This window comes from Podarcis liolepis (genome assembly GCF_965112155.1).
Source record: "Podarcis liolepis genome assembly, chromosome: 7".
Taxonomy (NCBI): Eukaryota; Metazoa; Chordata; class Lepidosauria; order Squamata; family Lacertidae; genus Podarcis; species Podarcis liolepis.
Window position 1 is genome coordinate 19282501 of NC_139561.1, and position 12657 is coordinate 19295157.

Here is a 12657-nt window from a genome sequence, read left to right on the forward strand (position 1 = left end):
ACTGTAATATTACGATCCTATATCCCTTTGAACTCAAGTGGGACTTCTGAGTAAGAGCAAAGTGGTTTTAATGTGTTATAAGAAAAAAAAAACCTGCTCCCTTTCCCTTATGGGGTATTCCGGAGCCCGTATAGAGTCCTTAAATGGGTTCCTTATTGGTAGGAGAAAACAGAGGCCAACCAGAGTATATTGAGAAGCAAAGCGGCTAGTAAGCCTGATCTTTATGAAAGGAAACAAACAGTTGCAACAGGGTCCCCACTCACCACACGCAGGAGGGAGGAGAACCCTGAACAATGGTGGCAAGCCCTTATGTAGATTTTTGAAATTGCCCACCCTGTCTCCCAAGACCACTCCTCTAAAACATCATACATACATACATCATCATACATACATCACAGAAGGAGCCGGCCTCCAGCAGGAATCCTGTCTGCCAGGATACCTAATAATGGTCACTGATTGCATTACCTGGGCACCCTGGCCATTCTTTTGTGATGGTAATGCTTTAATTCCTGAATCCAGGTCACAGGCTCACCCTATTCATACACAAATATGCCCTTAAGACAGGATTTGCAAGCAAAGAGGCAATGGGAAGGCTTTCCCCATTTGACTCCCTTACTGCAGAGGAATATTTGAGGTCATTGGGAGAGTCAAAATGGCTCCAGGAGTGCTCTCCCATACTATCACATGGTTCATATATTTAGGTATGTGTGCATTTAGGAATATTTATTCTATATTTGAGACCTTTAAATTCTTATAACACATGCAAAGTCCCAAGTTTGGATTCCCAAATTCTCAGAAGCTCAGTTCCTTGGTTCTCCAGTTGGGGGGCAGCACTCACAGTGGGTTGTCTGCGACTAAAATCCTACTCAGAGTAGACCCATAGAAACTAATGGCCCTAAATTAGGCCATGCCCATCAGCGTCTCTCTTTCCTCCCGCTTTCCACGTTTTTATCGGCTATACAAAGATCGCAATTTCTTTGTAATTGTTGTAAGAATAATCATACACCCGCTTCCTCCCGTCACTGGTGGTACAGATTGGCTACATGCCATTAACTTCAATGAGACTACTCTGAGCAGGACTAGCATCAGATGCAAGCCCACTTTAATGTAAGAAGGGGGTGAGGCAGGGTGAATGCCTCTTTTTAAAGCAACAACAACCCTGCAGAGCCTGCTGGGTCAGGCTGGCGGGCCTGTTCTCACAGTGGCCACCCATACTATGCCTGTGGGGAACTAGCAACTGGGACCCGAGCGAGCACGAGAGCACCCTCCCTTCTTGCAGCTTCCAGCAACTGGTATTCAGAAGCTCGACTGCCTCCAGCTGTGGGGGCAGAGCTTAGCCACTGCAGCTATCAGCCATCAATAACCTCACCCCCCACATAGCTGTCAACCTTCCCTTTTTGCGGGAAATTCCCTTATGTGAGTGCCTGGAAGCGGTTGGAGGATGGATGGCACCTAACAGATTGAGGTTGAATCCTGACAAGACAGAAGTACTGTTTTTGGGGGACAGGGGGTGGGCGGGTGTGGGGGACTCCCTGGTCCTGAATGGGGTAACTGTGCCCCTGAAGGACCAGGTGTGCAGCCTGGGAGTCATTTTGGACTCACAGCTGTCCATGGAGGCGCAGGTTAATTCTGTGTCCAGGGCTGCTGTCTACCAGCTCCACTGGTATGCAGGCTGAGACCCTACCTGCCTGTGGACAGTCTCGCCAGAGTGGTGCATGCTCTAGTTATCTCCTGCTTGGACTACTGCAATGCGCTCTACGTGGGGCTACCTTTGAAGGTGACCCGGAAACTGCAGTTAATCCAGAATGCGGCAGCTAGACTGGTGACTGGGAGTGGCCGCCGGGACCACATAACACCGGTCCTGAGAGATCTGCATTGGCTCCCAGTACGTTTCCGAGCACAATTCAAAGTGTTGGTGCTGACCTTTAAAGCCCTAAACGGCCGCGGTCCTGTATACCTGAAGGAGCGTCTCCACCATTGTTCAGCCCGGACACTGAGATCCAGCGCTGAGGGCCTTCTGGCAGTTCCCTCATTGCGAGAAGTGAGGTTACAGGGAACCAGACAGAGGGCCTTCTTGGTAGTGGCGCCCACCCTGTGGAACGCCCTCCCTTCAGATGTGAAGGAAATAAGCAGCTATCTTCTCTTTAAAAGACATCTGAAGGCAGCCCTGTTTAGGGAAGTTTTTAATATTTAATGCTGTATTGTTTTTAACACTTGATTGGAAGCCACCCAGAGTGGCTGGGGAGGCTCGGCCAGATGGGCGGGGTATAAATAATAAGTTGTTGTTGTTGTTGTTGTTGTTGTTGTTGTTGTTGTTGTTATATTCCCGCTGCTTCCTGCTGCTATGCCGGATTGTTAGGTATCCCGTAGACTGTCCCCGGGACAGGTGAGGCTGCTGATCCCCTATTTTTGAGGCTGCTGATCCCTTATTGTCAAATCTGAAAGCTGACAGCTATGACCCCCCCCCCCCATGAATTCTCTTCTAAAGTTATTGGTTCAGGTGGCCAACGGCCATCACTGCCTCCTGCTGCAGATAGTTCCGCAGTTCAGCTCCACGCCTTTTTTTTTTTTGCTTTTCACCTGCACCTGAGATCTCCCAGCAAAATGATTAATCCAGTCATGGAAATGTAGAGCTGGAAGGGAGCTTCACGTTGGGCCCAGAGATTGCTGCATTGCAGGGGGTTGGAATGGATGACCCACAGGATCCTTTCCAACGCTACAAACCCACGATTCTATTCTCCTCCTCCAGCGCGCGCGTGCGTGTTGAATCACGGTTTCTCCTACCATTCCCCTCTCCCCGGCTTAGGCTGCTCCTTCGGCCTCTGCCTTTCCTCCTCCCCCCCACTCCGCCCGATGGTATCTCCTCCCCCTCCGCCTCACCACCCTCCTTTCCCCTCCCAGTTGGTTCCTTCCCCCGCTCCGTCGCCTGGCAACCGGTGCGGGAGGGAGCGGCGAAAGGGAGCGGAGCGGGCCGCCATCTTAGTTCGCAAGCCAGCGGAGCCAGCGCCGGGCTGAGGAGGAGGAGAAGACGCGGCGGCCGGGCTGGGCTGAGAGGAACGGCTGACTCTCCTCCCTTCCCTTTTATTTTCCGCCCCCGGACACCCCCCTCACCCTTTTTATTTATTACTACCGTTGCTATTATTTATTAATGTGTCGTTATTAGTATCGCTAATACCCGCCCGCCCCCGTTTCCTTTAGCCCTTTTTTTTTGCCCTCCCCCTCAACGGGGGGTCGGTCGGGGGGCGCCGGGGAGGAGAAGGAGGAGGAGGCGAGGCGGAGAAGCGCCTTCCCGGCCTAGCAGAGATGCTGCCCTCCCGGCTGGTGCCCGCCTGCCTCCTCCTGGCTGCGCTGCTCTGCGGACGGGTCCGCGCTGCCCGAGGTGAGCCAGGAGGCGGAGGGGAGGGTGGGGGAGGAAAACAACAATTAATATTGTGTGTGTGAGAGAGATACATTTAAAAAAAATAGGTTGGGGTGTCCAGGTCTCCAGCCACCCCACCCCACCCGGTTAGTGCCATAGGAGGATAACGCCTTAGCGTTGCACTTAACTGATAGCACCTGAGGCACGCCAAGGAGACCTTCGTAACAGTGCTTGCGTTTTCCCTTTTTATTGCAGAAATGTCTATCCATACGCATATGTAGATAGACGCGTATGTGTGTGTGTGCGCGCGTTTTCTGTATACGGATAGATACAGGTATGCGTGCTTTTATGCACGCATGTATATGTGCATATAAAGATTTGCATTGCCCTAATATAGACAGCAGTGACATTGCAATAATGATGATGATGATAACGTAGCATTGGTATGGAAAGGATCAATAAGGACGAAGAAGGTGATGCTGCTGCTTCGTTTGTTGTGCCTGCGCTGCGATTGCATTGCTCTTTAGAACCTACTGTGGGTCACTTACCGCGCTGTGCAATATCGTGATTTGTTGGCTTGTTTGTTTTATTGGTGGTGGTGGTTTATTCATGTGTTGTGTTTTGCTGTATTTGCGTTAGGAGAGCCGCCTTGAAACAGTACTGGGCCCCTTTTTTTGCACATTCGATATTGTAATTATTTGTTAGCCTCATTTTGTATTCCTAATGGGAAGATGTCTGTTTAGTCTGTTTAACCGTGTTGGGATGCTTATTGCAGCACACAAATGATAACAGCGGGTGGCATTTCACATTAGTCCGACTTGGAGTAGACCCATTGAAGTTAGTGAACATGGGCAATTTAGGTTCATTAATTTCAGTGGGTCTCCTAAGAGTGTACCCTGTGTGAATATCACCCAGTGTTCTTATTTATTAGTTCTTGCTGCACTTGTATTAGGAGATATTTTTTAAGGGTCCTTTTCTGTAAAGTGCAGTTGTCTGACAGTGCATAGTATAAATATTGCATGATTTGATAATGTTATATATTTTTATTATTGTAGTATGCTTTCATAGGTGTGTATGTGTTTAAGATGGATATTCATCCTAAACCTCAAGGAAGTCAGTGCAATGTACTTCTGAGTGGATATGTATCGGATTAGGTGTGTAATATATAATATCTGATGTAATACTGTATGTATAAATACAATGGTTGTATGTATGTATGTATATGTATGAATGTACAAGTTAATATTGCAGCCATTAATATAAGGATATTTTAATATTGCTTTGTTTAGTAGTGATATAGGCACTATTACATATTCATACTTTTGTATGTAATCTTCCACAGCTGTTTAATAATAGAAATATATTAATAAAATGAATAATTTATAAAGTATATATTTAAAGTACTTAGGTTCCACTCTTCAGCCAGAAAACTGTTAATACCTAATAGAGTATAGTGCTTAATATTGCATTGTTTGATAATGCAATATTTTATCCTTGTACTTATATTGTCCATTATAATACAGTGCATCATTAATAGTCCCTGATTAACAAGGATATTATAACATTCCATTATTTAATAAATGATGTAACCCTACTGTACTACATCCCTCCTTATATTAAAGAATATAGCATTGTTGTTTTATAATACACCTAATACTCTCCTTTCCATACATGCACTCACTTTCTTGTATTTTTTTGGGGGGAGTGGGGTGGATTTGATTCCTTTTCCACTTCATCCCATCTTCCCCACCTCATAGCAACACCTCCTCCCCTCTAAGCAGAATACCTCCCCTCTTTTTAACATAGTACTTACATAGGAAACACCAACATGCCATTAGCAGTAAATCTCTCCACCCCAATATTTGTCTATTTCACTCCCTTAAGCACATAGATACACAAACTTCCTAAACCCACAAATACTAAACCAAGTGTCATACAGACACTTGCCTGTTTCTTTTACACTTCCCCTTTCTAAAGCACTCTCCCAGACCCCCAAACCAGCACCTTCCTACGCACAGGATACTTACCTTATACTGCCCACCCCACTTCAGGGACACCTCTAAGTATGGCTTGGCGAACATGCATTTGTCAGCCTGTCCTTTTGAAGCTGTTTCCTGTAGCTTTCCTCTTAGGGGGCCTGTACTTCCTGCACCTCTGCCCCCCCCAATGTTTGCCTCCCCACTGTGCTTATTAATTATTAGTATTCTGTCCACCACCCCATGCTCTTACATCCAAATGTACTTTCTGGACCACCATTGGCCTTTCCACATTCTGTATAAAAGCTATTCTCTGCCTTCTCTGTTCCTCCTTCCTCTCCCTTGGTTTTAAACCATCTCAGAAAGGCACATGCGTTTGAAGGATTCAGATTCCGGACCCTGCCAAAGGAATTGTTTCCCTCCATATATCTGACTTTGGAGGTGTGGAGTCCTTCATGCAAGGGCATCTTTTGATAAGAGGTGGGGGGCTTAAGAAGATCGCTCCTCCTACCTTTTCACTCTTTGAAGAGGATGCATCTTTCTAGTGTGTGGGGGCACTATTTCCCCCCTCAGGAAAGGGGATGATGGATAGCATTCCTCACTCTGTAGTTTTACAATTTAATTGCCTGTGCCCATGGATCTATCTCTGAGGTTAAGTCCATTTATCACTATTTTCTCCAGTGATGCCTCTTTTATACCACCCTATGCCATTCCCCCTCCTGCATTCCTGTATGTTGAGCTCCTTTCCCCTATAGGGATTTAACAAGGCTTAATCACGTCCCCAAATCATATGCTCTGTGTATCTGGATCAGAGTGCAAATGGGGAAGGAAATAGCAGTGTCCTTGGTGGTGATGGGCTTCTTATCCCTTCAAGTCTATATGGTGCCGTATGGAACAGATGGAGGAAGCTTATGTATCGGTTCTAGAAGGTGACAGAAAGGTGCCCCCTATATATGCTGTCCTACAGGGTCGGGGAGAATGTTTACACAGTGCCCGCAGTGCCCCCCTCCCTCTTGCTTTGTTTTGCTTTGGTATAATCCCCTCCCTCCTTTTTCCGGCAGTGAGGAAAAAATTCCATAGGGCAACCTGATCATGTTGGAGATGGAAAGAAAACCTGCTTACTCCCCAGATAGAGAGACTGCCAGTGTTTTTATCTGGCGGGTGATTCTGGCTGCCCAGGCTGTGTCCTCCGCTGCCCACTTTGGCTCATAATCTGGGTTAGCAGGGAGGAATGGAATGTGGGGGGTATAATGGCACTGCTTGTGAGTGGGGGGAGGGAGTCCGCAGCAGCTCTCTGCGGGCACACACTTTCTTTGTTTTTGTCATGCAAATCATTTCTCTCACACTCCGCAAATTATTTCCCAACTAGACTTCTGTTTGTCCCTTTGATGATAAGAGACAGCGTTGTTGCTTGTGGCAAGGCAAGGTTAAACTGGACCAATCTGATGAGATTAACAATGGTGTAAATACTGTCTGTCTCTAGGCTTGCAAAAAGCTCTTTCTCTGTTGAGAGTATGATTCCCCCCCCACCCCATTCCAAGCAGCGATGGTATTTTAGATGGTGGAATTGGTTTTTTGATCGTCAGCTGTGAATAGATGCAGAGAATTGGACACCTTACTGAATCTCTGGGAACCTTAAACCGCTGCAATTTCATTGAGAGTGCTTTCTGTCATTTAAAGCAAACACAATCCCTTCTCACACCTTTCTAGCTGTTTAACCTTTTGCAGCTCTTGTGTTATCGCCGGGCCTTGAACTGGGAAGTAAGGACGCATTGCAGATTGTGTCTCTGGGGTTGCAAATGTTTCTTTCCCTAAATGTGGAGCCGGAGCTCCCCCCAATCATATTGTGAGATGGCTTAATTGCTGTTTAAAACATGTGCCGTTTAAAATGTTTTTATAGACATCCATTTCACTAAGTCCTACTCAGAGTAGACCCATTGAAGTTTAACTTAGTCATGTCTAAATTTCAATGGGTCTACACTGAGTAGGACTAACATGGGACACAACCCATTTGACTTCAAACTGATTTATTTTTAAGGTGGTACAGGTGATGTTGGGGTATTTTGCTGATAAAAACTGAACCTTTCAATCTGTGGAAATGTTTAGTTTTCATCCCAATGGATTCACAACTGTGCTTGTCTCTTAGATTTCATTCACTGTAGCTATTTCCAGAGGGTTGGTGTGTTGCAACGTAACAACAACACAGTAAAGTCTTCCGACATCTTGAAGACATAACATGTTTATTACCATGCATGTTTTCTATTGGATCAGTGGACTCCAGTCCACAAAAGTTTATGGCACAATAAACATGTTGGTCTTTATGGTGCTTCCTGTTCTTCATATTTAAGAACATAGGAAGCTGACTAATACTGAACAGGACCACTGGTCCATCTAGCTCAGTATCCTCTATTCCAGGCTTCCTCAAACTCGGCCCTCCAGATGTTTTGAGACTACAATTCCCATCATCCCTTACCACTGGTCCTTTTAGCTAGGGAATTGTAGGCCAAAAACATCTGGAGGGCCAAGTTTGAGGAAGCCTGCTCTATTCTGACTGGCAGCAGCTTTTCATGGTTTCAGACAAGGGCACATTTCCAGCCCTACCTGAAGTTGCTGCAGATTGAACCTGAGGCCTTCTGCATGCAAAGAAGTTGCTACACTAGTGAGCTATGCCTCCTTCCTTAAAAAGCAAGATTTTAGTCCCCATAGTTTTGAATTAAAGGGCTTATTTTAAAAAGGCACGCAAGAAGCTGCCTAATACTGAGATCATTGGTCCTTCTAGCTCAGTAATGTCTACTCCGCACTGACTGGCAGCCGCTCTCTGCAGTGTTTTTGGACAAGGGGAGTTTCCCGGTCCTGTCTGGAGATGCCATTGAGGAGTGAACCTGGGACTTTCTGCATGCAAAGCTCTATTCGCAAAGCTCTACGGCCTAGGACCCTCGTACCTACGGGACCGCCTCTCCTGGTATGCCCCACAGAGAAACCTACGGTCTGCAAATAATAACATCCTCAAGGTCCCAGGCCTCAGAGAGGTTAGGCTGGCCTCAACTAGAGCCAGGGCCTTCTCGGCTGCGGCTCCAAACTGGTGGAATGCTCTGTCACAAGAGACTAGGGCCCTGCGGGACCTGACATCTTTCCGCAGGGCCTGCAAGACAGAGTTGTTCCGCCAGGCTTTTGGTCAGGGTGCAGCCTGACTCCCTCCTCTGGCAACCTGCACAGAATTTTGTTTAATCGGTTGCCATCAATTTGATTTTAACTAATTTTTATAATGAAATATTTTTAGAATGTGTTATTATTTGATTGTTTATTTGATTGTTGTTAGCCGCCCTGAGCCCGGCTTTGGCTGGGGAGGGCGGGATATAAATAAAAATTATTATTATTATTATTATTATTATTCTATGGTACTCTATTCAACGGGAAACACTTCCTCCTGTGACAGTCTTCTGAATGTTTAATTATTGATGCTTTTGAATTATGGTGCTGGAGGAGACTCTTGAGAGTCCCATGGACTGCAAGAAGATCAAACCTATCCATTCTGAAGGAAATCAGCCCTGAGTGCTCACTGGAAGGACAGAGCCTGAAGCTGAGGCTCCAATACTTTGGCCACCTCATGAGAAGAGAAGACTCCCTGGAAAAGACCCTGATGTTGTGAGCGGTTGAGGGCACAAGGAGAAGGGGAGGACAGAGGATGAGATGATTGGACAGTGTTCTCGAAGCTACTAACATGAGTTTGACCAAACTGCGGGAGGCAGTGGAAGACAGGAGTGCCTGTCGTGCTCTGCTCTTTGGGGTCATGAAGAGTTGGACACAACTAAATGACTAAACAACAACAACATCTTTTGTGCAGCTGCACTAGAACCCTGTCTTGCTTTAAAGGTTATTGCTAGAATAAATATGAAGACAAATTCCAGAAAAACAGTTATGTTAGAGTATGTGCACGTGCATGTGTGTATGTGACAGCGAGAAGACAAAAAAGCCTGGGACCGATGAGAAATGACCTTAGGTTGAGCATCCTTATGCCAGAAGGACTCTCTCTAATAATGTGATATGCACATGATCACTCATACCGTGTTAATTTGGAATAACATGGACAAGTAAACAGCCACTGGAAATCACCAACAATTTCCTACTGATAACTAGGTGGGAAAGCTTTAGTAAGGGAGTGTGGAAGTTTAGTACTGCCCCATTGCATATTGATTTATGCCATGGGTTGCCAACACAGCGCTTAAAGGTAAAGGTAAAGGTACCCCTGCCCGTACGGGCCAGTCTTGACAGACTCTAGGGTTGTGCACTCATCTCACTCTATAGGAGCGCACCCCGCCGCGGGGATTCGAACCGCCGACCATGCGATCGGCAAGTCCTAGGCGCTGAGGTTTTACCCACAGCGCCACCCGCGTCCACAACACAGCGCTTATGGGTGCATAATTGCCCAGAAAGGGCTTCCTTGGCACCCATGGGCTCTTGTCCTCTCATACCTCCCCTCTCTGAAATTAAACTTGAAAGAAGCGTTCCATAGTAGCCAATGGAAAACTGTATCAAGCCTATTTTTTTCTATTATGGGTTTATTGTGGACCAGTAAACTTCTTGGATTTATTTGCAACTCTGGGACAACTGCTGTCCCCTTGGTATATTCTTAAAACAATTTTACAGCTCAGTTCTGTGCAAGTTTTCACCCCTAGCAATATGCTTAGACAAATATGTAAAGATGAATGTCCTGTGATTTGCTATTAGTGTTGTATTCTGTATAGGAGAGTTGATTGAGATGAACAGTGTGTCACAAATGACTAGCAATAGGTATATGTAGGCAACTGTGCTAGGATTGTGTGATCTTTTTGCCTGCCTTATTGCTCATCTGTAGATAATGTACCTTGAAGCTACATGGTCCTATATCTGGCTTTTTCTTGCTTGTTTGGTTCAAATTTCCAAAAATGTGATTTGGGAGTTATTTTGCTGTTAAAATGTAAATGTTTCTTTTCCTATGGCTGATTTTATATATACTTGAAATAGAGCACAGTTGCTGAGTTTTTATAGCCTGACTTTAAATGTGGCCAGATGGCAGTTGCCTTTCTCAATTGGCTGTGCTATTTATTGCGAACCCGGAAGTGATGGAAGCGCTATTGGTGCAAAGAGATTCAAGGCTGTGCAAGGATTTTCTTTGGTGAAACCAGCCTCTGGTTTCCCATTTAGCATAGTGTGGTTTATCACTGTTTTCATATGGCTGCCATCATCTGGAAAGGCTCTAATATTTCAGAAGGATATTTTGGAAGGGCTGTAGCTCAGTGGTAGAGCAGAAGATCCCACATTCAATCCTTGGCATCTCCCAAGTTGCGCAGGGAGAGAACACTGCCTGAAACCCTGGCGAGCCACTGCCTGTCAGTGTAGGCAATACTGAGCCAGATGGACCAAGGCTGTGACTCGGTAGAAGGCAGCTACTTATGCTTTTCCTAGATGTCTGGTTTTGGAGGTTTACTTGGCTTATTTAAAGCCAAACAGATTAATTCATATTCTTGTACGAACGCAGGCCTTTGTTTCTATGGTCAGAGGCAATGATGCTTCTGAATATCAGTTTCTGGAAACCACAAGAGGGAAGAGGGCTCTTGTGTTCAGGTCCTGCTTGCGGGTTTCCAAAAGGGCATCTTATTGGCCTCTGTAAGAACAGGCTGATGAACTAGATGGGCCCTTGGCCTGATCCAGCAGTGGTATCCACATACATTTATAGCTATGTCCAGGATGCAATGGAGAGCTGGAGGCTTGGAAATGTGTGTGTTGCTTTTCAATCCTAGGAACTAACTTACACAGAACTAGCAAAGAGTTCATGGCTTCCAATCCGACAAGGAGGGGTTTTTATATTACTTTTCTTTTTTACATTTTATATTAGCCTTCACTAACTTGGTGCCCTGTTTTAGACTACTAACCAGAGGCTGATGATTTGTCGCCCAAAATATCTGGAGAGCACCAAGTTGGAGGAGGGCTGTACATCTACCTGAGAGCTTCCATTTTCAGAATCAGTAACACTTTCCCCCTGTCTGTTGCATTGTTGAAGAATGTTGGGAAGCTGCTGGATCTAAATTACTGGCAGGGCCCTTCGTGCTTTTAAAATGGACAACGCTTCTCACTGTTAGCTGCTTTGTGGTGATGAAAGCAGCTCTACTCAGGTTTGCTTCTTTTTGTTTCTGCTCTTTCAGTCCTCCATTTGTTAGCACAGCATGAATACGGTAGGAGAATGCTTTTGTTTGGCCTGGGAAACTTCTTTCAAACTGCACGTTAAAGGGGACAATCTGGAGGGATATATATGCGCAGAAATCTGTCCCCATGAGACATACAATAAAGCCAAAGCCGATGCAAAAATAAATTTTTCAACTCACTTGTGTCATATGGGGGTAGGAAAAATGAAGGAGACAACACTCCTCAAGCAATCACTGCCTGGTTGCCTGGCAGGGACTCTTTATTTGCTATGGGTGACTAAGCGAACAGGTCTTGGATTATTTCCATGGCTGTGTGATGAGCTTCATTTAATACCTTTGCATTAAATGATTTTTGTCTTTCAGTTACAGACATTGCAATATGAAGCATTATGGTGTGTAGAATTATAGAGTTGGAAGGGACCTTGAGGATCCTATAGTTCAGGGTTTCCCAAACTTGGGGGGGGGGTGTCCTCCAGCTTTTTTTGGGCTACAATTCCCATCATCCCTGACCACTGGTCCTACTAGCTAGGGATGATGGGTGTTGTAGTCAGAAATCAACTGGAGACTCAAGATTGGGAGGACCTGATCTAGTCCAACCTCCTGCAGTGTAGGAACTTTTTGCCCAATGTGGCTGAGTATCCAATGCTAGTCCTGCTCTGAGTAGTCCAATTGAAATTAATATATAAAATTTAGATCCATTAATTTCCATGGACCTGCTCCAAGTAAAAACATAGTTGCATATAATCCCAAGCTTCACCGATAACATTCATACAAAAGCAGAAGAAAGAGGGATCAGATAGAGGCGCTTGGGATAGGATGCTTACTGGGAAAGAAGAAAATATATATCAAAATTACACCACAGGCTCATCTTACTTTCAATGGAAGGAAAATGCAGGCAAGAAAAGGAGATAAAAAGAAAAGTATTTCAAGGCCGTCAACAACATTCTTAGGCAAATATTTCTGAATAGGCTGCAAGGGTGTAGCCAAAGGGGGGGCAGGTGCCCCTCCAATCAAGTAAATCAATAAAAATACTTAACTGAGATTCTGCCCCCCCCCCAGCATAAAGCCTGCACCACTGACATAAATCCTGGCTAAGCCCATGGTAGGCTGATCAAATGTTTCAAGTGTGTGTTTATTCATG

The 12657-nt window shown here is 45.5% G+C and overlaps 1 protein-coding gene across 4 annotated transcripts in view; it reads left to right on the forward strand.

The window, feature by feature from the left end:
* The first annotated feature begins 2926 nt into the window (after positions 1-2926).
* The window catches only part of CLSTN1 (calsyntenin 1), a 63905-nt gene continuing 54174 nt past the window's right edge, over positions 2927-12657 (forward strand). The window contains exon 1 of one of the 4 annotated variants that reach the window (XM_083512942.1): positions 2927-3379. In XM_083512942.1, coding sequence (XP_083369068.1) covers positions 3304-3379 — 76 coding nt within the window. In that variant the 5' untranslated portion in view covers positions 2927-3303. The remainder of the gene's footprint in view (positions 3380-12657) is intronic. The other 3 variants (XM_083512939.1, XM_083512941.1, XM_083512940.1) reach the window with 3 other exon arrangements.